Below are 25,872 nucleotides of genomic sequence, written 5' to 3' on the forward strand. Positions count from 1 at the left end.
CAGCTGATGGGTCTAACTGGTTGCCCTCCTTTTTCATCTTTTCATTGCTCATTGTCTCCCTGGTGGAATCCAACAACGTTTGACTTATTAATGCCTAGAACTTTCTTTGAAGTCTTGTATGTCATCAGGTATAATCTACTGAGCTAAATCATAGACTCAGCTTTGTGAGCTTTGTCCTTTTTATAAGAAATCTGAAAAGTATGGTCTGAAAGCAAACTTCCATGCTCTTCCTATGCCCCAGCAAGCTTAAGAGTCTTTATAAAAGTCAAAGAACTTGACATTTCACCACTTTTCCTGTTTTCCTATCTTACAGTGATTTATAGTAAGCCTGAGAGCTACAGAACACAGGACTTGCAGGAGGAGACACCAATGGCATTCCCAGCCAGTGCTCCTTTTCACTGCATCTTCAAATGCCACCTGGATAGTCCCTGCTCTTTTCTAGATGTATTAGAATAAGATAGAAAAACTACACCCCCTTTTCTAAACACTGGTGTTTGTTTTCCTTTGCAGAATAGGGGAGCGCAGAGTGTGGCGGGACGGGAGCACAGGCCAATGCTGCTGCAAGGAACGTGAGGCACAGAGCATGAGTTGTGCCACAGTTACCCAGGTATGCTGCAGCACCGTCCTCGGGGCACCTCCAGCCAACCACAGGTTCTCATGCTTCTGGCTCCATTACTTGTCATCCTGAGCCAAGGAGACTTGTCTCAGCCCAGGACCAAAATTATGCCCTGCTTTGGTCGTTCCATCTGGATGGCACTTGCTGTCTGAAACCTTCTTAAAGCCTTTTATGTGTTTTTTCGTTTTAGTTTTATCCAGTTGCTCCATTTCAGCTGGTCTCTCTTTTAAATGTTCCACTGGTTTATATCATGAGGTAGGCTGGGTATTTTGGTGTATGTTTTCAGAAGTCTTTGTCTTTTATGCACAGAGATGTGGTCTCAATAAACAAAGTGCTGAACTCTACATGTCTGGAAGTAGTTCTGAGACTTGCTCCAGGCTGTTAGAAGCTGCTCCAATGGACTCACCTGCAGATAATCTGCTGGTTTCAGACACCAGAAGCAGATGGATGGAGGCATCTGTCATTGCTCTGCACACCAGTGTCTAATAAACCAATGTGACTTTTATTTTCAGGATGTTTTAATAGGAAATTTGAAACTTTCTGATGCTGCTTTTTCTTTCCTTCCATAAATGACATTTTAAGGATGAATATTTAAAATCTTTATTTCAGTGCAGCTCAGTTCTGTGCTGTCTAATTATATGCTTAGGCTAAAGAAAGATGTTGAGGAAGTAAAAATCTGCCTAAGTGGTGGAGTATAGGATTTTTCAAAAGCAATTCTGTGACCTGGGAGCCATCACACTCCAACAGCACTAGCTGTCTTATAGCTCTGGAAAACAAATAAGTAAATTAAAAAAAAAAATCATGTGATTATGAAGTGTTTCTGTGGAATAGAAGCTGACTTTTCTGCTAGCACCAGCTGGCGAGTAGGAGTAGAGAAACAAGGCAAACAAACAGCAGAGAAAGGTAGGAGGAACAATGGTGTTAGTCTAAAAACTGACACATTAGGAGACCAGCATGAAGAATAACAAACTCCTGTCACAGGATGTTTGGCATAGCAACAGGACTGTTGTCTTCAAGTGGATTTTAGTGTAACTGCAGCACTTGCTTCCTGTATGAGATAAAGAGCTGTTGTACTCTGAATGCATTTTAATCTCTATATCTAAATCACACTACTAATAAGAATTAGCTGAAGGAAGTGATAGTGAAGTCTATTGCTCCTGAAAGTGTTTCCTCTTTTTTTTTTTTTTTTTTTTTGTCAGAGAGAGAACAGAATTATGTGTCAGGGAAACAGATTAAAGATGAACTTTTCCACCAGGTGCTGAATGCTGGCTACAAACTACGTTGTCGATGAAGGAAGAAATTGATTGGGAATTAAAAGCACAAACTAGTTAATAATACTCCACCATGCGCAAAGGGGTGCCAAAGGACCCAGAAATAGCTGACCTGTTCTACAAAGATGATCCTGAAGAAATATTTGTGGGTTTACACGAAATCGGACATGGAAGTTTTGGAGCAGTTTACTTTGTAAGTACAGTTCTTCACCTCCTTTTTGGGAAACAGAAGCATTTCAAGTGACATTGGTAGAGATCTGCAGCATTTGTGAAAGGGAGCATCCTCTGAGCTCTTAGTGCTTTGTGTGTATTAGCTTTCTCATAACACATCTCAAAAATAAACATTTCCAGAGTGCTCCTGAGCTCTTTACTGTTACAGCTGTATTTATAGTAGCAGTTGACTGTGTTCTTCATAGTGCACCCAAACATTCAGGCTATGTACATGGTATCTTGTGCTGTCTGATGCTGGAAGTTGAATTTAAACAGTTGGAAGTTAATTTGCCAAACTGGAATTTCAAGATATTCTACTTGGTGCTCGTATGCTTGTAAAACAGTGCAAATTAATAGATTTAGTGACTTAACAATTCAAAATGTGTTTGAAGTTAAAAGCTGCTTCTGTTAATGAACTGGTATTGTGGCTGCTTTGGGAAAGATACTGTGGAAGTCACATCAAATTCTATCCAGGCTTTTGAATGATTTCTCTGTTGCTCTGATAATTTAGGAGATAACTTTGAACTACCATTTTGTTTTGGCACCCTCCTTCTTCCCATGTTTACCTCAGAATGTACTATCCTCAGCAACAAATGCCTACATGGCAAAAGCAAAGGAAAAGTTCTAAGAGGAATGAGAATTCAAACAGGAAGAGTGTATTGTGTTAATCGATACAGTCAAGAGAATTTCATCTGAGAAGTGAGAAGAAAAGTAGTTTTTATGATTAGTATCAAAGCCAAATCCAAAATACTGAATTTGGAAATAATTATAATCCAGTCACGAGCAATGAAACAGAAATAGAATTCAGCATGAAAAAATCAAAGACAAACTAAAGCTGCTGGGTAGCATGGCCTGCCACTCAGATCAGGTTCACTAGATTTGGGATCTCTGAATATCAGATCTGGAAGTGTTTAGATAAGTACCCTGAGACCTGTAACTCCAGCACCTGGCAGTAGCTAGTGTGAGTTATTTGCCGACACTCGTGTGTTCCTAGCTGGGTGCAGTGCTGGAGGTGTTGGTGGAACTGTTGTCAGAATGGGACAGAAGTGTAATGTTGAATGTACTGCATGTGTAAGAGGATGAGGCTGTAAAACTTACAGTGTGTGTTGATCCACTCTATAAGAAGAGGAAGCATATTTCTAGATGGGAATAGGGTGGTGCTACCCAGTGGTTTTTTTTTTTAAAACCAGAGGGAGAGGCTGTGTGGTATCCTTCTAGGGTAAAGGTGACGTAGTGAAAGTGTCACATTGATCATTCAGCCCCAGAGTTCAAAGTTCCTCATACTTCCAGGGGGAGAGTGTGAGGAGTGTTAGAGATCCAATCCACCAAGCAGGCTTAGAGCTGGGATGTCACTACGATTAGGTGAAAGCCTTGTGATTCCCCATGCTTCTCTTCCTCTTTTCCCTGGATGCTTTAATGTCCTGATTTGAGTTAGAACTGAACAAATTCTGTTCAGTGATTGTACTTTTCAGCTAAATCTCTTTTAAGTGACTGCACTTTTGGAAGTTAATGGCATATTAACTGGTTTGTGCTTTAAGAATCCTGGGGAGTTTAGCCAGACTCAGCTATATCCTGGCAGCAGCCACATCCTCCAAGCCCAGTGGTGACTGCAGTCATGCCTGTAGTAATATTACTGTAGTAATGTGGTAATTAGATGCTTCACCACTTTCCCATGCTACATCTGCACCTCTCTGCCACTGTTTGACACTTAAGCTTTCCTTCCTGTTGCTTGAAACTCTTGGCATTGAGTCAGTTCTTTCTGGAGCCTTTGCCCTGTCCTGCTCTGTATGTGAAGTCACAAGAAGGCACTTGCCTGCATGCAGTTTTCAGTGCACAGTAGCCCAGGATCCCTCCATTCACCCACAGCAGGTTTCTAGCTGTTCCCTGCTGTGTGTGGCTCATGCTGGAGCTTCTCCCTGCCACGCAGGGGATGCTGTGTGTCTTTGGCTTTTCTTCTTAAAGCTTTTGTTACCTTTCTTACACCTTGATTCTTATGTGTCTTGGGGTAAGGCAGGGGCCAAGAATAAGATCTTGGATCATTATGGTAAGATTCCAGGGATCTGGCTGTGCTTGGTTTCAAAAGATGAGAACAGATCAAAGAACTTGGGAGGGACAGTGCTTTCTTAGTCTTCCAAGAGAATGTAGAAGAGGCTTTGGATAAATAAAAGGGCAGGGCATGGATTGTTATGCTGCTGCTGCATCTCTTTGACCTTTTTATTTAAATTGGTACTGACACTACTGCAAACAACAAATATCTACATCTGTATTTTGTTGTTGTTATGGATTAACATGATTATTGTAGTATAAACTTCCGTTTAAGCTTAGTTTTTGCAAGATGTTTTGTTTTCCAGGATACTATTGCTGAGGCACGGCAAGATAATTCAAAATTTCTTTTCTTGCTTGAAGTAAATGATACTTATCAGAAGGCTAAGGAAAAATACATCACTTCTTCCAAGAGTTTAAAGTTGATGCCAACTAGACTTGAAATCAACAAAGCTGATTTTGCACTTGACTTCAGCAGAATAATTTTCAGCAAAAACAACCTACTTGTATCCATGTTAGAAATATGGAAAAGTGATAAAGCAGATGAGGGCAGCGTAGTGGAGGTTTTGCAAGCAAAACATGCTTGTTTTCTGCCAAGCTTTTCACTAAATATCTGCAGATAGAACCCAAACCACTTCAGCAAGTGGATATTTCTGTCAATGGGGCTTGTACAGCCCTTTAAGTTATTTCAGCCAGGAGGATCCCAGTGCTTGGTACAGCAAGAGCTTCACACACAACTGTGAGAACATGGCAGTGTGCCATGGGGCAACAAATTCTGACTGGAATGAGAGATAACTTGTGCACATGAAGATATTTGGAATTAATGTAACAGAAAGCAACACTTGGAAGTTTCTTTAGAACACCAACATTAATTCATTGGAGTAAAATACTCTTGATCTTTTATGTGCTGAATCAGGATGGTAAAGTGGGGAGGAAGGGTTTTGCCTTATCCAAAAGTTACTTTTTCAGCTTTCTCCAACTCAAATTTGAGGACTGTGAAGCTGTGAAGAGTCAAAAGGGTTGTCAGCTCCCTTTAGTAATTCCTGTGGTATATTGGTTCATCCAAAATCATCTTTCTTTGAAGTTGCTGTATGCATCATGAAATGTCTTTCATTAATACGTTACTTGAAAGTATAGTACTCATCCTCTCAAGCAGCTGAAAGGAGGATTTGCCACATTTAGCTTCTATTGTATTCTAAGCTTTTAACTGTCACTGATTTTTTTTTTTTTTTTTGTCCCCAAAATGGTAAATGGTTGGAGGTATGGGGATTTCAACAACTCTTTTAAGTCTAAAACCTTCACGTTTTCTCTCCTTAACGTGCAGAAATGAGGACAGTGCCAATCCAGGCAGGTAGAGCTCTTCCTAAAACTGGATTTTCAGCCTCTGGTCGCCATCCTACAGAAATGCAGAATTTTGATGACTGAGTAATATTCATTGTAAAACTGAGATCAGGTGCAGTGGAAGGAAAGTTGTATTTTTAAATTGAGAGAAATTCCAGAATGAAGGATCTTCTTGAAACTGGAAACTGAAACAGCTGTTTAAGAATATCAGCATCATAGGAGTGTTTTGGATGAAATTATAGAGATTCATAGATCTCTTAGTGTTTCTTTGGAAAATATTTTTCCAATGGTTTAACTAAAACTGGTTTTACTGCAATTCCAGTAAAACTGTATTTTGCATGTTCTCAATAGGTGCAATATTGGACTTCAGTTTGCATGTCAGTGCAAGTGCATTAAGTGCAGTGGGAGGGATAGTGGGTATGGGCAGATAAAGTCAGGAAAAAGTGGCATGACAATTGTCTAGCAAATCTTATCATAAAGAAGAGTTCTCTGAAGTGTAGGAGCTTGCAAGGATGTCATGCAGGAGAAAAAGCCTTGCATTTGCCAAAGGAACAGCTCACTCCATGGGGAGGAGAATAAAAAAGACAGTTTTTTTTTAATCTGTTTCTCTCTCCTTACTCCAGGCTACAAATTCCCACACTAATGAGGTGGTGGCAGTCAAGAAAATGTCCTATAGTGGAAAGCAAACAAACGAGGTAAGATGAATAAAGCCAGTTCTGCATGCAGGAGCTGCTGCAACCCCAATGTGAATCTGAACAGTGAAATTAGCTGCATCTGTCATTTGGCCCCAGCAGACCAGCTGCTAATGGGGTACCTGTTGCTCACTTCCATAAGAAGCATGGACAATTGCAGAGGGAGAAATATGAATTTATGCCAATTTTGACAAATAGTTCAGTATAAAGAAGAGACTGGGAACTCTGGCTGTGTGGTGGTGATGTCAGGAATTATTCCAGCAGTAAGTGCATTAAGAGTGCACTTGTACTGGAGCTGTAACCACAACCCTCTGAGGTGTTGACTGAGGGGTACAGCTGCCTTGAAACACTTTTGAGGATCTACAATCTCAAGCTGCATAGACCTTGTATTCAGAGCATCAGCCTCACTTCAGTTGTTGCTTTTTAGTCGCTTCTCTTATTTTTGTGGTGCAGTGCTTTGAACTTGGGTTGGCTGTTTGTTTGGGAGTGTGTGTTGACATGCAGTGGAGAATGTCTCAGAACAGACAGGGATGTTTTAAACTTGTATTCCTTGCTTACCTGTTGGTCTCCAACACGTCCTGAGGTCTTCCAGATCTCAGTGGCTTTGTGCTGTGTTACAAAAGGAGACAAATAACTGCTGCTATCTCTAGCACCTATTATAGGTGGTGGGTCGTGTCCTGGGGCAGGAGGGTTTGCTGCTAAATTTTTGAGACCATTGGACAGTTTAATATGCAAAATAGTAGCAATGCTTTAGAATATATTGCAGTTAAAATGAGAAGGGGGGGGAATTGCAGTCATCAGGCTGCTTAAATGTGTCTTGGGGGGAGGTATCTCAATGCAATAGATATCCAGACAACTGATGTAAACTGACAACTGACAATATAAACAGTTTTGTGGTTGCTTTTCAGGCTGTGCTACAATGTGTGGTGCATGAGGATGTAGGAGATTAAGCAGAGAAATGTATTTATACCTTTGTGCTTTTTTTTAATTAGAAATGGCAAGATATCATCAAAGAAGTTAAGTTTCTACAACAGCTGAAGCACCCCAACACGATAGAATATAAGGGCTGTTACCTGAAGGAGCATACAGCATGGGTGAGTGGTGTGGCATTCGGAGGGCTCCATGAGTAGAAAATGTCCAGGACAGCAAATAGTACACAGAGCAGTGTCTTTTCACACAGCAGTGTTCATCTCGTGCTGCCTCTAGTCCCTTTCATCTGAAGAAGCTTCCAGGTATTTTCAAGGGGGATGATATGTAGGATATTGGAACAAACCCCTGCTTCTGTGAGGCAGACCTCTGTGTTCAGCAGATTATTGTGTGGAGGTACTGCAGAGGATGTTCCATAAACTTCCCAGTGCCTAAACCTTCTTTACCACAGCAAAAAAGTCTCTTGACATTGCTGGAAAGTTTGGAGCACTTTTTGTTCATTGTTCAGTGCATTTCTTGCCACTTCAGGGGCTTTATTCTCTTGCTGTTTCTCAGCCATTCAAGTAGTAAACTTGTGGGGGGTGTCTACCCTATTATTTAAAAACATACTTTTTTTTCTTGCAGTTGGTTATGGAGTACTGTTTAGGATCAGCTTCTGATTTGCTAGAGGGTAAGTTTTACATAGGCTTTGATTTTTTTTGCTAGTTCCCCTTCTGAATATGATGGGAGGCTGTTTCCTCACAGACCGGTGTTTTGCAGATGATAGAGACAGTCTGTCTGTACTGCTATGTTCTACAGCTAGAATGCCTGTGCTTGTAAGCTGAGGCTTGACCAGGAGGCTAGTGCTACAGGTAGTTGGCATACCTTTGTTTTACAATATATAAACATACATATATATAGTTATTTTCCTGATTTGTGCCACCTTGCTGACAGAAGCAGACTGCCTGTTTCCTGATTATCCATGACAAAAACCTGCAGAGATTGCCTTTGACCTTGCCTTGCAGTTTGTAGGAGTAATTACAGATGGTTTTATAGAACAAGAGACTGATCTGACCTCAAAACTAGAGCAGCAGCACCTGCAGAGGAACAGGGAATCTAAGCCAAAGTTTGCAAAAACTAGTACTCTTTGTGGGCTCCATCTTTTGTGTGTAACACTGGCAGCCAAAGGCATGTGCTGAGCATATTTAGGGATGTATAGAAGGTGCTTTGAGACATCTGTTTGTAGCTGGTATTCCTCACTTTCCTGGGGTGTTTTTGTTTTTTTTTTTTTTTGTACTATTGGGGAGGGGAAAAAGTGGGAAGTTTTCTTTGCTAAGGACAAAGTGAGAATTGCAAATACACTTGGCAAGCTGCACTCAGGTACATCACCTGGTGTTAACAGTTACTGTTGGCCCTAGCAGGAACATGAAGGAAAATGTGGTTTCCCACAATGTGGAATATGTGCAGAGGCTGTGCATAGACCCAGAGCTGCTACTGGCCATCAGGTCATGGGAAGTGACTGCAGTGAAGATATTTACCTCATAGATGACAAAACTTCGGGACTTCCTTCTCTTTAAAAACACTTCCTCAGGAGAAAACCACACTTACATTCATATGGTTTTTTTCTTGAATTTTTTTCCACAGTTCACAAGAAACCACTTCAAGAAGTGGAGATTGCTGCCATCACCCACGGTGCCTTGCAGGGGCTGGCCTACCTGCACTCTCACTGTAAGATTCATAGGTAAGGCCGGAGCTCAGTGCTGCTAGATCCCCTTCCATCCTCTGGGGTGTGAAAATTATCATAGAATCAAAATTATTTTTCTTGGAAGAGACCTTTAAGATCATCAAGAGCAACCATCCCCCCCGCACTGCCAGATCACCACTGACCCATGTCCCTCAGCACCACATCTCCACGGCTTGGAAACCCCTCCAGGGATGGGGACTCCACCACTGCCCTGGGCATCTGGGACAGGCCTGGACAACCCTTTTGGGGAAGAATTTTTTTCCTTGTGTCCAATCTCAACTTCCCCTGGTACATTTTGAGGCCGTTTCCTCTTGTCTTCTTGCTTGTTCATTGGAAGAAGAGACTGACCCCCAGACTGTTCCAACCTCCTGTCAGGGAGCTGTGGAGAGCCAGAAGGTCTCCCCTGAGCCTCCTTTGCTTCAGGCTCAGCACCCCCAGGTCCATCAGCTGCTCCTCACAAGATGTGAGCTCTAGACCCTTCCCCAGCTTCATTGCCTTTCTCTGGCCACGCTCAAGCCCCTCAAGGTCCTTTTTGGAGTGAGGGGCTGCTCATTGCTTCATTGTATTTAAGCAACTTGGATAAAGGTTATTCAGTCAAAAATTTCTCTGATGCACTTGTCAGTACTCCTGATGCCAGGGTAGATATGTAAATAAAAGCTGGTGGTTGGTAAGGAGTGTGTTTTGTTGCTGTTGAAATAATTTCACGTGGCTATATCCTGTGTTGAATTCTGTTCCATATTAGCAATTTTTCTCTTTTCTGGTAGCAAAGTATGCACCTGCATGTTGGCAGTAAACACTGACAGGAAAATATCACCCTGAAAATATTCCAAATAAAGTGGAATGATAGAGCCTAGGCTATTTTAGAGGTAGTGTGAGGATTTTTTACGTATGTGTAAGTAAAAATGTTAGTTGATGAAAATGTAAGTCAAGGGTGAAACTACTTCAGGAGAATCAGAGTGTACAGGGAGAGGGAGATTTGTTAACAGGCTGCTTGTGGATGCTGCTCCTACATCTGTCTTTCATAATGTGGCATTTTTCAGAAGTTTGGATTTTTAAACTCATTTTTTCAATAATGATGCATGTTCTCTTTTTTTTAGTTTTTTTGTCTAATTTTTGGTGCTGCTTATATGTCAGGGACTTGTGAAATGGGTGAGAACTAGATTAGTGTAATGAGTAGGGAATTCTCAGAATAAGGCAACTTGAAATTAATTTATGGGGCTAAAAGCCTCTTTGTAGTTGTCTGGCAAGGTTGAGACAGAAACTTGGTATATCTGAGGCTGAGACGGTGAAGGATTTTTACAGACACAGGAATTACTCATTACTTTGTATAATAGTATTTGGGGCATATCTAGACATGGTCATTAAATATTTAAGTGACGTTAATTCAAAGATGAATGACAGTTTTTGAAATTAAGGTTATTTTTGATCACCCCTTTGTATATATGCCCCTGTTTGAGCACAGAAATACCTGTCCTGAAATATTGTGCATACTTTCCAAGTGCATTGAATTCTTAGATCAAATGACTCCCTGTGTGGATGCTATTGAGAGTTAGTTTTTCTCATTAGGACATTGTAACATGGTGCAATTGGCACGTTGTAAATTCCGTGGTCCCATATAGTGAATGCCAGCTCCTCTGTGTGAACTTTCTACTAGGATGCTTATTGCTGGTTATTTCTCTTTCCCACTGGGAGAAGTGACTTTGCTGTTGCAGCATGTCACAAGGAGAGGTTCCTGCTACAAGTACCACATACCTCTTTCCTACCTTGCTGGTTTTCTTCCAGGGGTATTCTGCATGTAACTTCTGAGCTGGGAAGGCAAGTCCTCCCTCTTTTCCAAGAGGGCCATCAGGAGATTTCCAGCTTTCTGATAGATGCTGTATTTTAAAAAGAAGAGCTCAACAAGTTCACCATGAATCAGCAGTGTGCTCTTGTAGCCAGGAAGGCCAGTGGTGTCCTGGGGTGCATTCAGTACAGTGTGGCCAGCAGGTCGAGGGAGGTTCTCCTCCCATCCCACTCTGCCCTAGTGAGGACACCTCTGGAGTCCTGTGTCCAGTTCTGGGATCCCCAGTTCAAGAGAGACAAGGAACTACTGGAGAGAGTCCAGTGAAGGCTCTAAAGCTGCTGAGGGGCTGGAGCATCTCTGTGCTGAGGAAGGGCTGAGAGCCCTGGGGCTGGTCAGCTGGAGAAGAGAAGCCTCAGAGGGGATCTGATCAATGCTCATTAATATCTAACAGGCAGGTGTCAAGAGGCTGGGCCCAGATGCTTTTCAGTGGTGCCCAGTGACAGAACAAGGGGCAATAGGCACAAACTGGAACCCGGGAAGTTCTGCTTAAACATATGGAAAAACTTCTTTGGTGTGAGGGTGGCAGAGCCTGGAGCAGCTGCCCAGAGAGGCTGTGGAGTCTCCTCTGGAGAGATCCCAAACCCACCTGGCTGTGACCCTGGGCACCCTGCTGTGGGTGAGCTGCTGGAGCAGGGGGGGTTGGATGAGGTGATCTCCAGAGGTCCCTTCCCCCCCCTGCCAGTGGATTTCTGTGAAGAGTGCTGGTTCCAGCTTTGCTGCTCAGCCATGAGGAGTGCTGTGCTGACGGGCAGGGCTCGGGGGGACCCCACACTGGGAGGAAGCACCCCACTCCCCTCTGCTGGGGCGAGTCCCAGCAGCACTCGGAAAAGGCAAACCAGCCGAGAAGGGGCCCGAGGCAGGAGGTGGAGAGCTTTGCTCTGCTCGCCCCGCGGCAGCAAGGCGAAGGAGCGTGGCCGGGCATGCAGGGACCCCTGCTGGAGATGCACCCGCAGAGCAAGCCTCAGCTCTGGCCCCCGGAGCTCCCCGGCATCCCCGCCAGCTGCTTCTGGCTGGTGCCGTGGGACGGCAGAGGATGAGATTATTTTCTGTTTAATTGCAGGCACAGCGTGAACCGAAGTTAGGAAATAACATCTGCTGGTACCTAACGTGGCCACTGAGTCCTCTGTTGATTGTGATCAGTGGAGGTGGTGGTGGAGATGACAGCACAGCCTGTGCTGTCTCTCTTGTACTTTTGAGCTGTTCATTCTTGCACATACAAGATATCTTTAGCACTCGTCCATCCAGCAGAAGTGACAGATGTGTAGACTCAAAACATGAAGACATGTTAGGATGGTTTGAGTCGCATGTGTGCAAAAAATTGCCAGACTAGTAGCTTCAAAGTGATAGTGTCCAGGGAATAGGGGCATAGAGGTTCTTTCTCTGGCCCTGCTGTGAAATGCTGTAAGTAAACTCCTGTCTGTGTGGCTTTCTTCACTCCAGCTTTGACAGCCCTGTGGAGATGAAGTTTGTAGCACCTGAGATTTAAACGGTGTCTCAGCTTAGCTGCCCTCTGGGTCTGTAGTGGTTCTGGATTCACGTTTAGCTCACAAATCATTGTGCTTCAACTGTTGCGTGATAATTCAGTGCGTGCTCTTCCTCTGCAGCAAAAAGAAGGTAGTTTAGTTTCCCTCCCCATTGCTCTAATTAGCTCAGTTTTCACAGAACTTGAGTAGGGTGTTTGACAGGACACAATAACTTGTTTGTGTTGGAGGTCTGCTGATAAGTGGCTTTGGTGTTTAAGGACTTTTAATTGAGCACCAGATAAGAAAAGCTGATTTTTTTTCTTGATGCATTTTTACAGACCATAAGGCTTATGCAGCCTGACAGACAGGGATCCCTTTATGTTGAGGGTCAGCTTCTGCAAAAACAAATGGCTTTGCCTGTGTAAAGGCATCTGTTACATACCTAGGTGCAGTTTTCACCTTGTTTTTCAAGTGCTGTCTCAGAGTTTTAAGGAACTTCCCCTATATTGTGGTTTTTCAGCTGGCAATGTGTGAGTCGACTTGAATTTCTTACAGCAATCCTCCTTTTGTGTCAGGTGGAAGAAAAAAACCATTTGGGATAGAACTGATAAGTCTGTCTCAAACTTTGAATAGGGTCATTGGAAAGTGTCTTGGAAGGTACATGAATTGACTCAACCTTTCTCAGCAGGCCATAGGGAGTGATTTTAAAATTGCTTCACTTATTGCTGGAACTTAGAAATTTATGGTGCTAAAGGTGCTGAAGATACCTTGTGCCTTTTTGTATTTCAGCAGTGTCATTATTGTCAATCTCTTAAACGTGTGAATTATCTGAGAGTTGTGGGAAGGATCAGGTAAGTGAGCCTAGGGCCTTTGAAAGCTGAAAAGAACGTGGCTGGTGCTGTATAAGGGTGTCACAGCTGGATATTAGGATACATCTCTCCTGGAGCTCACTATGGGGCCTCAGCCTTGCAACCATGGCTCATCTCCTTCTCTACCCTCACCCCTGCCCTTTCTGGGCCAGCTTTCCATTCCCCCAAGCCCCATGCATCTGATCTCTCTATCTTTCTGTAATACTAGACTTCTAAGTATTCCCAGTTTTTTAGGAACGCTTAATTGAGAAAAAAGTTTGCAGACTTCTGAGTGTTTGTAAATTTTTCGAAATTATTCTACTGTAACCAGAAGTATGCTTTTCTTTCTTCTTTTAAAGGGATATTAAAGCTGGAAATATTCTTCTAACAGAACCAGGTCAAGTGAAACTAGCTGATTTTGGGTCTGCATCTATAGTCTCCCCTGCCAATTCTTTTGTGGGAACGCCTTACTGGTGAGTAAAACCTGCAGTACTTGGGTCCTTCATGAGACTGCTCACTTCCATTTCCAGCATTTCACAATCTGAAAATAATACCTGGCATAAAAACTTTGTTAACCAAGCAGTGCTCTTAAAATCCCTGCATCCAGCTCTTCAGGGGATGTGTTCTTCCTAGGTGCCCGTCAGTAGAGGCAGGCTGTGCAGCACGTGGAAATGGCACCACCAGTTCATGTTGTGACTGGTGCAGTGCCATTGCCTTAAAAATTATTAACACTTGCCAGAGGTAATGGAACTAAGACAACCTCATGGAGAAAGGGAATCCTGTTAATCTGGCCATGCAGACTGGAGGTCACACAGCTACTTAAATTCTGTTTTGAAGAAACTTGCCTAAGGGTCACTGGAGTTGCTTGGCATTCCTACCAGTGGACTGGCATAGCTTTATGCTCCACTTGCTCTGTGGCAGATGCCCCAGGCATTGATGGGAGGTCACCTATCGCCCAACCACTGAACAACTCCATTTGGCAGGAAGCCTGCTTCATCTTGGAAGAACAAAAGTTAAGAGGCTGAATTTTTTGCAGGCTGGGCCTGCTGCTGCTTTTCCCCCCACACTCATCCCTTTATCCTGGACCACCATGTTTCCCCACTGTTCTGGATTTCCCTGTTGCTTTCATAGCTACACTCACAGGCTGCATGTAGCTGCTGGAAAATTACCCTGGTGTGCCAAAGGCAAACCCTCCATCTCTGGTAAGAGAGTGCAAGTGATGTCTTTAGGACTCCCCCAGCCCTTGCCGTCTGCCTGCATGTACAATGCCTTTGAGATTGGTGGGGGTCTTCCCTGTGCCAACATGTTGTGCTAACAGCATGATTGGCCTCTTATTTACTTTCCTCTCTTAAACTGCCTCCTGGAAGAGCTGCTCTTGCAGGCAAGCTTTGTTTCATTTCAGCATGGCTTTACTCAGCTCCATGCTGGCTCTTTAAGCTCTGATCCAGTGTGCTGCTGAAGGTGGTAAAGCCCCATCTCGTTTTAAGCTCTGTTCTGGGAGTCACCGTTTATATCTCCTAACCTGCATGTTTGCACTCTGGTTGATAGGATGGCACCAGAGGTGATCCTTGCTATGGACGAGGGACAGTATGATGGAAAGGTGGATGTCTGGTCTCTTGGGATCACATGTATTGAGTTAGGTGAGTAACTATGTGGCAGTTGAGATGAATAATTAACTGTCTCCAATATGTATTAGGAAGTCCTGAAAAAATGGAAGATTCTTATTCCTCATAAGCTGTTTTGTTGGTTTGTTTTTTTTTCTTTAAAAAGCCTGACTTGGAAAAGCACTGACAGTTAAGTTAAATCTTTCCTCACTTGACAGATCAGAAGAAAGCCACTAAAGCTGCTGTGCTTTAATGTTAGTGTGGTGTGCTTGGTTACTAGAGGATTCAAGGCTTGTATGAGAGGGAACTGTGGTTTATAGTCTCTATTTTCAAGCTGGATTTTGAGAAAGTTGTTCCAGCTGTTCAAGGAAACCAGTGTCCTAAGAATTGTGGTGGAAGGGACCTGCATTTAATTTTCAGTTCTTGCTTCCCCACTCTTGGAAACAAAAATCTTCCATCTCAGCTGAAAGTTTGTGACACAAATCAACATGAACAGGCTCTTTACATGAGAGGAGAAGGGTTTGCATTGCAAAGGGCAAATGATACATGTCCACAGAACCTGAAGCAGGTGTGGATGTGATAGCAGGTATACAGAGCAGAGGTGTACACTTCAAGTTTGGCATTGCATGGGCCGAGCAGTTAATTTTCAAAGATAGTTTTGATATCAATTATACTTAACAGCAGTACATCAAGAACTTATTGTGAAAGGCAGTACATGCTGAAAATTTTATTTATGAATGTTATTTATGAATGTTGAATCAGCAGAAATGAGATACAAAGAAGGAGACATAGAGGATGGGAAAAAATGTTGACTCCAGTATGAAGATGGTAATGGTGTAGGTGACTAGTAAATTCCACTGTTGCATTTCATGTGCCAGTGCTAATGCCTTGCTGATGCAGTCTGTATTTTGATGTAAAAAATGCCAAAATCAGAAGTTTCAGACTTGTGTTCTTCTGCATGACCTCTGATTTTTTTTGAGGGGGAGGTTTGTGTGTTGTTTAGACGTGTTACAGCCTCTCAAGGAGTAGTTCATAGCAGTAGAATAGATATTATGCTACCCTGTGTAGGCACTGACTGTTGATACTGGAATTTCTATGGAGCTACTCAGTCAAGAACCTCAATGTCATTTTACACAGTTGGGTTTGATCTTTTAATGTTTAATACTTCTGAGAAGTATTAAACTTTTTTTTTAAAACTTTGAACTTTGCCTGTGCACGATTCCATATCTGAACATGGGATCGAGTAGCAGTGGGAGGAAATCTCTTGTTTAGCACCACTTGGCTTTCTTTCAATGCTGATGTCTTAATTTCACGTGTAGCCAAAAGTAAGTAGTATTTAAAGAGAAGAAAATGTGGTGGTTTGCATGCATGCTGCGTGTCAAGGAGCTGGTAGAGATTTGTCCTCTTGGTGCAAGGGCTAGGAAGAATTTCACTTAGGGGGAGTTATTGACACATCTGGCAAGTGAATTTGGCAAGCTCTCCTGCTTGCAGGGGACTGCTGGTGACCCATGGAGCAGCAGGCAGCCACCCTTTACCCTTAGTAGAGATGCTACAGCAGTGCATCAAAGGTCTGCAGGGACTGACACATGCATTTCCTAGCCCTGACCTGCTGTATGTCTAAGCTGTGGTGATTTTAACATCAAATTCTGCTGATTTTACCATAGCAGGTCAGGTGTGAAATGTTGCACTTAAGGTAAAATTTGCTGGAAAGTTCTCCTTATCACTTGCATTCTGTGGTCTTTGGATTTTGTCATCCCCTCTGCAAGTGAACAGCAGCTTTCCTCAAGTGGTTGTCCTGGTCTAGCCTAGAATATTCAAATAATTAGCTTGAATGTGATGACAACAGTCACGAGCTACTGATTTAGCAGTGATACCCTGGTCATACTTCTGTATCTTTCTCCTTTTCTTTCCAGACTGCCTTATCACACCTTTCTCTTCTCTTTCTAGCTGAAAGGAAGCCTCCGCTTTTCAACATGAATGCAATGAGTGCCTTATATCATATAGCCCAGAACGATTCCCCTACGTTACAGTCTAATGAATGGTAAGAGGCTTTGTTCTGGTTTCTTTCCCTGAAAATGCTCTGTGACACTCTCTGCATGGTTAAATCTGACAGAGGAGAGGTGTTTGTTGCACTGTAGGGATCTGACTGTGTTCTCAGCTAATGCTCCTGTGTGGGCAGGCTCAATTTGGACCTTCTGTCACTTTGCCTGTGCCACAATCTAAATGTGCGGAGGTGTTAATTATGGGGCTGTAGATGCTGGAGGAATTAAAATAGTCCTGGGTGCATTAAGCCAGCTGTAGCTCAGCCTCAAAGTTTCCAGCTGCAAAAGCTCCCTGACAGAAGAATTGTTAACCATTATAGTGCAGCTGAAACGTGGAGAAAGGGAGGAGAGAGGTATGCAGAACATAGAGGTAGTTAGATTTTCTTCAGTGAGTGACTTCAGAAGTCATCAGAGCTCTGTGGCCAGTAAACACTCCCCCAGTAAACACTACAGGCCTGTTCCACAGTCTGGGCTGGGGCACAGGAATGCTCTATTACCTTGTGGGAGCAAAGGGGTTACCCCAATTGCTGTTCTCTGCACCCACGAGTGGACTGCAGCTATCGAGTGGTGCTGGGCAGAGTCTGCAGATGGCTCGAAGCAGCAGCTCCCAGAGAGGTGTGAAGTTCCCTAATTACACTGCTAGGTGTGGAAGTACCATAATGGTTTCATTGCTGATCATTTTACCAAATACACTGCACTTCAGTTTCCTTACTTCATTGATTTGTCCATTTGTCAAGATTTGAAGAACTTGGTCTGATATCTGCAGACTAATAGTTGTGTTCTGTGTGGAATTTGCAATGCGGAGTAGAGACAGCTTGTGAATACAGTATAAGAATCAGGATTTTTGATGGCAAGTGATTTTAGATTCACCTCTTTGCTATCTCTGGCTTTGAGAACACAAGGAGTGAGCAAGGTGCCTTTTGTGCTGTTTTTTGAACCCACTGGCACCTAGATCAGTTTGCTTCTTTCCAGTCGTGAAACACCTCAAAGAGTTCAACAAAACTTTAGGCTCCAAGCATTGCATCTAGGGGCTTTACTGAGGCTGTGTTCCAAGTGGTGGGAAGCTTCTAGAGAGCAGAGAGGCATTTGATCAGCTAACTTGAGTGCTTCTCTGCAGTTACCAATAATTTGTTGTCACCTATTGTTAAGTAGTAGAAGTAAAATTGAAGGTAGTGACTGGTGCACATAGTTCTTGCATGGTTTTCAGTTTGTGGCTGGGGAGAAGGATGTTTCCATGTTTGTTTCAGCAGTCATTTGAGTGTTCAAAGAACTTCTGGGGTCAGCTTGCTCAGACTTTGGAAAAGTTCAGTTTATTTCTCTGCCCGAGAATTAAAAAACAAATTAGTCGAAGTTTCTTTTACTTTGCACCAAGTCTGCATATATTCCAGAGTCTAAGCTTCTTTTTCATTTAGAACTATTTTTTAATTTTTATTTACAGGTCAGACTCCTTTAGGGGATTCGTTGATTATTGCTTACAGAAAATACCTCAGGAAAGGCCGTCGTCAACAGACCTGTTACGGGTAAGTTCTCAAATCTTCTCCAGAAATTTGGGGAGAATCTGTTCCTCTACCAAAATAGTTCTAAAGATGGTGAACAAATATTTGCCCTTTAAAAAAAATAATTTTTTTTTTTTCTTGTCTGAATCAATCGAGTTTAGGGGTCTTCTAAAGAGTATTTTAGGCTGTTTAACTTTTTCCTGCCTGTTATGTCAGTCACAATTCTCTTTATTACAAGATGCTCAACAGTCAAACTGCTGGAGAAAAGTTAGAGGTAGGCTTTGTGGTGAAACATTGACACTGCTGAGTGAGGAGTTGTCTGGGGGAGCAGCTCAGCACCCTGGTCCTTGTACACCCCAGAGCTCTGCAGAGCTTATATTTGTGTTAGAGAACTTGCAAGCCTCGTGGGATAGCAGTGTGAGTAACAGGTTTTTTAGCTGGTGGAAGGACCTGTCAGCAGGAGGTGGATAGAAGGATTTAATCTTGATTTTTATTTTTTAATACTTTTTCATTCTTACAACAGTACTATACATACTTTAACTGGAAGTTAAAAGACAAACAGGTCCAGAGCTGGGTTAGTTAAATCTGTGCTGCAGAAGTGAATTCCAACCACGAGTTTTGTGTCTAGGCAGGACTTGGAGTGTATCTCTTACTGCTTTGATGAAGAAGGAATTTTCACCAGCCCCTCTGCTCTACTGTGCTGTCAGTAGGATGCCCTGAGGTGTGACCATGCTGCACCATGTGGTCTCTGAAAGAAGAAAAAGAAATGAGGGATGGAACTGGAGGCAACCCTCTTCATCCTCTATTTAGAGGCAGAGGGAGAGGGGAGGCTTGGTGCAGCTTGTATGAAAGCAAAGACTTTTTGGAGCAGTTATGCAGTTTTGTGTCAAGTAATGTAACTATTCACTTGCTGATGCTCCTTCTTTGGCTTTTTTTTCTGCTTACCTCCTCTAGGAAGGAAAAATGCTATTTCTCTGTTGTGGTACAGGCAATATGTGCTACCCAGCTTATCTGCAATTTCAACGAGATTTAAGGCTTGTGATTTGCTACAGGCTTTCTCTGTGGCAGTGATAGAAAGTCTAAGAAGCCATTTTAATTGCTGCTCAAAATCTAGACTTCAGCAGCCTTCATAAGATGCACAGGCAATAGCAAATCTTTTGCAGAGCTAATAGTACTTTGAGAATTATGCTCCACATGATCAGAGGATTGAGCTCTTAATGAAGATTTACAGATAGTGGCTGGTTATTTAAAAAGGAACGTGGGTATTAGAGATGGAAAGAGACTGGATGACTTCAGTTTAACTTATGCCTTATCTCCTGGCCAGAGCAGGACTATTTTTTGTTGGGTGCTCTGAACTGTCCTGTCTGTTTTTTTGACAGATGCAGATGAAGCTCAGGAAGGTTATATTGACCTTTTATCTCTAGTAATGCTAATGTGAGGATGATTAATTCTTTTATCTATTCATACCTTTTGAATATGTATCATCTTATGAGCTTTCTGCCTGATCTCAGATCAGCTTTTGGTTTGCTCTATTGTGAATCATTTGTTTGGGCCTTCCTGATCCATTTTTTTTAGTGTAAAGTTCCCCTGGCTGGGTGGGCATTTGTGGCACTGATGTTCATGTCATGAAGTGTTACTCCAGGTGTGGTTATGTGGGAGCTGGCAAAGGCTGGCTCTGCTCTGGCCTCTCACAGTAGGAGCTTTTGATGTTGTGTTCTTGTGACTGCTGTCTGGTGCACAAGTCCTGACAAATTTACTGATCTGTACCAACTATAGATCTCTCCTCATGTTATTACTTATCAAACATATTTTGCATCTATCTTTCAATCGTGTATTTCCGGACGTGGAAATTTTTTTCAGCTTCTCTCTGCAGTCAGGCAGTGTTGTATTTCTGTCTGTGGTTTTCATCTCCATTTACCAGTTATTTCTTTTGTACTAGATGGGTTTTGAGCAATTCCTCTTGAGTCATTAACATCTTGTAATGTGTTTGCTCCTTTCCTGTATTCATACATCATACTTAACTGTAAAAAGCAGAGCTAACAGGATAGGCCTAGGTTAACTTCTTCCCCTAATGAAACTGCCAAACCCCAAAGTTGTTTATATCCTTTAGTAGTTTCTATACTGAACTCAATTAATTAGAACCTGTTTTGGAAATAACTAAATCATTTTGGAAAGTGCCTTGTGTGGATTCCTGACTGCCAAGAGCTTGCAGGACCTGTGCTAGGAGTGATGTGTGCAGAACGTGCCAAAATTTTGTCAGTGAATCATAAATCAGTTCCAGTGTAAGTCATTTGGTTTCAGTTTACCTGAGAGGAATAGGAACTGCTTATACCTCTAAGGGCTTTGTCTTGGGGAAGTTCAGGAGCAGCCTTCTGTTAGAAGGTAGGGGTATGTGACATCCTGTCCAGCCCCTTCTCCATCAGGTGTGGGTTGCTTTTTAGTAAGTATTTCCTTTCTTTAAAGTTGATTGGTGGCCCTGCTCTTCCTCTGGTTGCCATAGGTAGCTGCTGGGGAGAATTGCATGGCATGCTGCTCTCCCACACTGGGTAAAGGGGACTCAGTTTTCCCTTACACCTTTGAGCAGAGGAGTCAGTAGCTCCGTTGGGTGTTTCGCCTCATTTCCACAGTAGGTTCAATTGCTGCTCTGTGTTTACCTGACAGCCTTTTCATGCTGATTTTTGTTCTAAGGCTACCACTCAGCCTTTGGTTTATGGCTTCTCTTGTTGCTCTTTCAGCTCAGTAAAATGCATTTGCATGGATGTTTCTGAGCCTTTTGGTTCTCGAAGAGAGACATCGAAACCCTGCGCTCCTCCCTGAACAGCTAGCTTTGTGCTCACTGCTGTCCTTGCTTTAAGCCTGGGCCACATAGAATATTTAACTCATGCCTTCACTCTCCAGGTAAAGGCTGATGAACGAGCTTGTTTGTACTCTCTCTTTGACACCTGGTGTATATATTTCATTTTTTTTTTTTTTTAAAACAAACCAGCGTTTTGTTCTCTGGTTCTGCTTGCAGCACCCTGACAATCCTTTGACCAGCTAATAGGTTTATGTTGTGGGTTGCAGAATGATTCATTCATGTGGATTGGCAGCCTTGCTGCTCTCTAGGAATAACATGAGTTCATTGAGGGATATGATCTCGTGAGTACCTTAGGTTGACGTCTGTGCAAACGATTGGAGCTGAGATCTTACTCTTAGTTCATGTATATTTGGGATTTCTATTTGGTTTTACACTTCAGAACAGTACCCTAGGTGTTCCCTCCTGCAGGAGCTCCCCCTAAAGCTTGTTAGATTATAAGATCAAAGACATTTTTTGTCTTTTGAGGGGTTTTGTGGCCACTATTTCCTAGAGAACTAAATTTTAAACGAGGTATTTTGAGAATGAATTCAGTTTTCCTTTCATTATCTCAGATAAAAACAGTTAAGTGACTGTAGTGATGTTAAAATGCAGTTGAGATAAAAAAGAAATAAACTCCCTAAATTATCTCACTAATATTTTTCACTTTAAAATTAAAAACAATCATAAAATGGGTTTTAAATACCTTTTGCCAATTTTTCTCAGCTTGCATGACATTCCCAGGAGGCTGGAGTTCTGTTAGTTGCTCTTCCAGCCAACTTGGTCCATGCCTTTAAGCTCTTCCTCCCTTTGAGTCCGTGCTGGTGATGATGTTTGCTTGTTTGGGTCTTTTTTCCTTGCAATTTGGAGAGAGCAGACAAATTAAGTCCTTTCAGCCATCATTTCTTACAGCTGCACAGGACCTGGCAGAGAGGTGCCTACATCTTTTATGTGCAATTTGGACAATTAGGTAATGCAAGTGAGGGAGCCAGAATTGTATTCTCAGTACACAAGAGCCTTTTGGTTTTAGCTTTGGTGCAACTGCCCAACAGTTTCCCTCTGGTGGTGTTCTGATATTTGAGCAGTGCTGGAATATGAAGCACACTGTCTTTCCAGTGAAATGAGTATTTGCACTGCTAAAGAATACATATGAACAGGTAGACACTGGACATACAGGATGGATTAAGCTCAAGATTGTTGTTCCAAATGCATTACTGCTTTCTACAACTTATCTACAAGGAGATGAAAATGGTCAGCTTTTTTCTGATTATAGATAAGCTGCAGATTGTTGCTGTTTACAGAGAAAATAAAGAGCATTTATTTGCATTGAGGAGCAGAAATGATTCATTTTTGTCTGAAATGTTTATAACTTTTTACTATAATTCAAAAATAAACACCATCACTACGAGCAAAAAAAAAAAAAGATAGTGAAATGACTGTTGTGCACAACAGTTTGGATTCAGTTAAAACCAAGAAATAAGCCTGTGGCATGATAGTGTCCAAGTTCATTTATAAATCATTAAAAGAGCATCAGCTCATCCTGTCAGCTTTTTTGTACATAAGACTCCTGTTTTAAGGAGGACTGGATTCCATGTGTTGATTACTCCAGCTATTGGATGTATTAGTTCTGGAACTTGAGGAATGTTGTCACATCTAGGGTGGGGACACTTTTCCTTGTCCTATGGGACCCTGAGTTCACCAGGTGTGGAAAGAGCTGTGAGACCAAGTGGGCAGATGGGACCCTCTGGAGAATTTCTGGGCAGCTGAGGTCAAGCTGTTGAGGCCTCTCTAAAGGCCATTGTGGCATTTGCAATACAGGGCAGTGGAGAACAACCTTCTTCCAGTTTCTCTCTTTCATTGCTAATGTTTCTAGAAACGTGAGGAAGATGTTGATCCCTTCAGGCCATCTCCCATGGTGCACACTAAGCAATGTATCCAAGTGTAGTAAGCCCATATAAAATACTGGGAGGCATACAGGCTGTCTGCTTTAGTCAAAGCCTAAATGGGAAAGCTGCAAGGCTTTCACACTCCACTGCCAGCTGTGCAGCTCGGGGGATTCTATCTGTTAAGTCAGAGAAGAGCTTTTAATCATACACTTCTACGGTGTGCCCAGGTGGTCAAGAAGGCCACCAGCATCCTGGCTTAGATCAGCACTAGTGTGGCCAGTAGGACTAGTGCAGGGATCGTCCCCCCTGGACTTGGCACTGCTTAGGCCACCCCTTGAATCCTGGGGTCAGTTTTGGGCCTCTTACTCCAAAAAGGACCTTGAGGGGCTGGAGCATGTCTGGAGAAGGGCAATGAAGCTGGGAAAGGGTCTAGAGCACAAATCTGGTGAAGAGCAGCTGAGGGACCTGGGGGTGCTGAGCCTGGAGCAAAGGAGGCTCAGGGGAGACCTTGTGGCCCTCTATAATTCCCTGAAAGGAGGTTGGTGCGAGTTAGGGGTCAAGCTCTTCTCCCAATGAACAAGCAATAGGACAAGAAAAAATGGCCTCAGGTTGCACCAGTGGTGGTTGAGGTTGGACATGAGGAACAGTTTCTTCCCCTCCAGGGCTGTGCCAGGCTGCCCAGGGCAGTGGTGGAGTCCCCATCCCTGGAGGGGTTTCCAAGCTGTGGAGATGTGGTGCTGAGGGATGTGGTTTAGTGGTGACCTGGCAGTGCTGGGTGAACAGTTTGACTTGATGATCTTAAAGGTCTGCTATAGCCCAAAGAAATCTATGATTTTATGGAATTCCATTGAAGAATTGATTGTGAAGCCTTCACTTAAAACCTGTGCTCCTAGTACCTGCTTAGCAGGAGTTGGTAAGAGCATGATTTTACTCTGACTCTACCTACTAATGTTTTGGGTATAAAACTCCCACACCTTTGCAGTTTCCTTACTGCTTTTCTGTATGAATTGGAATAGATGCAGGGCAAGCTTTGGCAGGGAGGGCTTGCACAACCAGGATTGCTTCTGCTTTGCCCTTCATGCATTTAGTGCACTCTGAAGCCCTATGCCTTTTTGAGCGTTGACGTGGCACGGTCATGTACCTAGTATGCTTCAAGTGGAGAAGCTCAGGGACAATCAACTGCCATACCTGGAGAGCTGAGAAAGCCTGACTCTGGTCCAAACTGTTTCACTCGAGACAGAAAAGTGAATCAGGGAGTCAGGGCCAAAGAGAAGAGCTTGCCACAGGTCAGCCAGGGCTCGCCCCTCTCCATCCACCACCAGCTCCTCCTGCTGTGGCCGTCCTGGTGGGCATCCATGCATTCACGCGTGGCTTTCAGGTAGCAAAGGGGTTTTGCTGTGCTTCCCCCTCCTCTAGGTTGGGAGCTCCATGGTGAAGCAGGTCTTCTGACCCAAACATTGTGCAGCCTGTGCTTCAGCACTCCGTGCCTGGTGTGAGCAGCCTGGTGGTCTGATGTAGGGATGGGCACAGCCCGTCTGCGTGTTGCTGCGTGTGTTTGGAGCCTCTGATAACAGGCATTGCTGGCTGTTGAGTGTGAACAGGCCCTTTGCTGAGGATGAGCTGTCACTTCAGGTGTCTCAGGAAAGCCTGTCCACGTCTGTAAACCAGACATACTGGTGTCGTGTCTGAAACCTCCTGTTTTATTTCCTTCCCTCCAGCACGACTTTGTCCGGCGGGAGCGGCCCCCGAGGGTGCTGCTAGACCTGATCCAGAGGACCAAGGACGCGGTGCGGGAGCTGGACAACCTCCAGTACCGGAAGATGAAGAAGATCCTTTTCCAGGAGACACGCAATGGGCCGCTGGCCGAGTCCCAGGAGGAGGAGGAGGTACTCTTCTTGCCTTACCCTACATGCACTGCTACAGATCATTTCAGGCCCCTTTAAGGGGGGGCAGAACAAGCACGGCCTAGGTGAGGATTCGATCCACGGTGGTGGAGTATCATCTGGATCAGCAGAGATAGGATAACAGGTAGTAGTAGCACTTACTCAACGTTTGATGTGCATTTATTGGTAGTTTTAAAACTTGGCCTTTTTTTTCACATGGTGGCCTTTCTTCTGAATGATTTAGAGAAGAAACCCCTTTGGAGGGAGATGCTTTCTGAGAAGAAAGTGGCTGTGTGTGTGTGAAGGAGGGTCTGTTGGCAGTCCAAGCTTTTCTCTCTTAAACACAGCCAAGTTATTGATTAATGTTAACATTTTCTTTCAATTACCGTAACTTTTCTGTAAGGTAATTGGCCTATCATGAGCTGAAAAGCAAATCACCAAGTTAATAAGACTTATTTTTTTTAATTCTTTTATGTTAAAGAAGAAAAATGTTAGATATAAAATCCGGCTTCAGCTTAAGTCTCGCAATAAACAATCCACTTAATCAGTATAGATAATTGACACTGACTGTAGGCTTAGAGAATGAAACCAGTCATCTTTCAATTGATGAGCTTAGATGGAAATTAATGTCATTTGGTGCAGGCACATTGGATAAATAAGTTCATGACTGATTCTCCGTGAAAAAAAATTGACAGGCAAGTTGATATTTGTATTCCGTTTTGCTGCAGTGTAGCCAGATAATACACAGTGAGGTGCCCAAGCTCAGCATATGTTCAAGGACTTGTTTTTGAGGTTTGTGTATGCCAAATGTTCCTTTAAAGCTGCAGGAGAGCTCTGGCTAAGGGGTGGGTGAGCCTGGGTGTCAGGCAGGAGAGCACACAGGAGGAGGGGACTGTCACGCAGCACTCTCCTTTGCTTGGAAGGTGATGCACAGGAGAAGCAAGAACAGCAACCATTGTGCTTAAAGCTACCAAGTGTTCTGTTCTAGCCCTCCAGCTAGCCAGCTTCTAAACCTTGAGCTTCCCTGCAGGGCAGGGGGGTTGTCAGGCTGAAACCTTCAGGCTTGCTCTGGCCACGTGTGGAAAAGCTGTTCACAGAGCAACAGAGCAGGGAAGCACAAGGGGATGGGTTTCCTATTTGTCTGTTCAGCA

General features: G+C 43.3%; 1 protein-coding gene across 1 annotated transcript in view; it reads left to right on the top strand.

Moving 5' to 3' along the window:
* Positions 1-550: 550 nt before the first annotated feature.
* Positions 551-25,872, top strand: part of LOC103776788 (serine/threonine-protein kinase TAO3) — a gene marked incomplete at its 3' end in the record, with an annotated part of 27,325 nt that continues 2,003 nt past the window's right edge. Inside the window, exons 1-11 of the mRNA XM_008944316.1 lie at positions 551-607; positions 1,872-2,080; positions 6,105-6,176; positions 7,166-7,267; positions 7,725-7,770; positions 8,724-8,820; positions 13,337-13,450; positions 14,526-14,617; positions 16,529-16,622; positions 18,062-18,143; positions 24,557-24,724. Of these exons, the coding sequence (XP_008942564.1) occupies positions 1,961-2,080; positions 6,105-6,176; positions 7,166-7,267; positions 7,725-7,770; positions 8,724-8,820; positions 13,337-13,450; positions 14,526-14,617; positions 16,529-16,622; positions 18,062-18,143; positions 24,557-24,724 (987 nt within the window). The remainder of the gene's footprint in view (positions 608-1,871; positions 2,081-6,104; positions 6,177-7,165; positions 7,268-7,724; positions 7,771-8,723; positions 8,821-13,336; positions 13,451-14,525; positions 14,618-16,528; positions 16,623-18,061; positions 18,144-24,556; positions 24,725-25,872) is intronic.

The sequence above is a fragment of the Merops nubicus genome, unplaced genomic scaffold, assembly GCF_000691845.1.
Source record: "Merops nubicus isolate BGI_N331 unplaced genomic scaffold, ASM69184v1 scaffold12267, whole genome shotgun sequence".
Taxonomy (NCBI): Eukaryota; Metazoa; Chordata; class Aves; order Coraciiformes; family Meropidae; genus Merops; species Merops nubicus.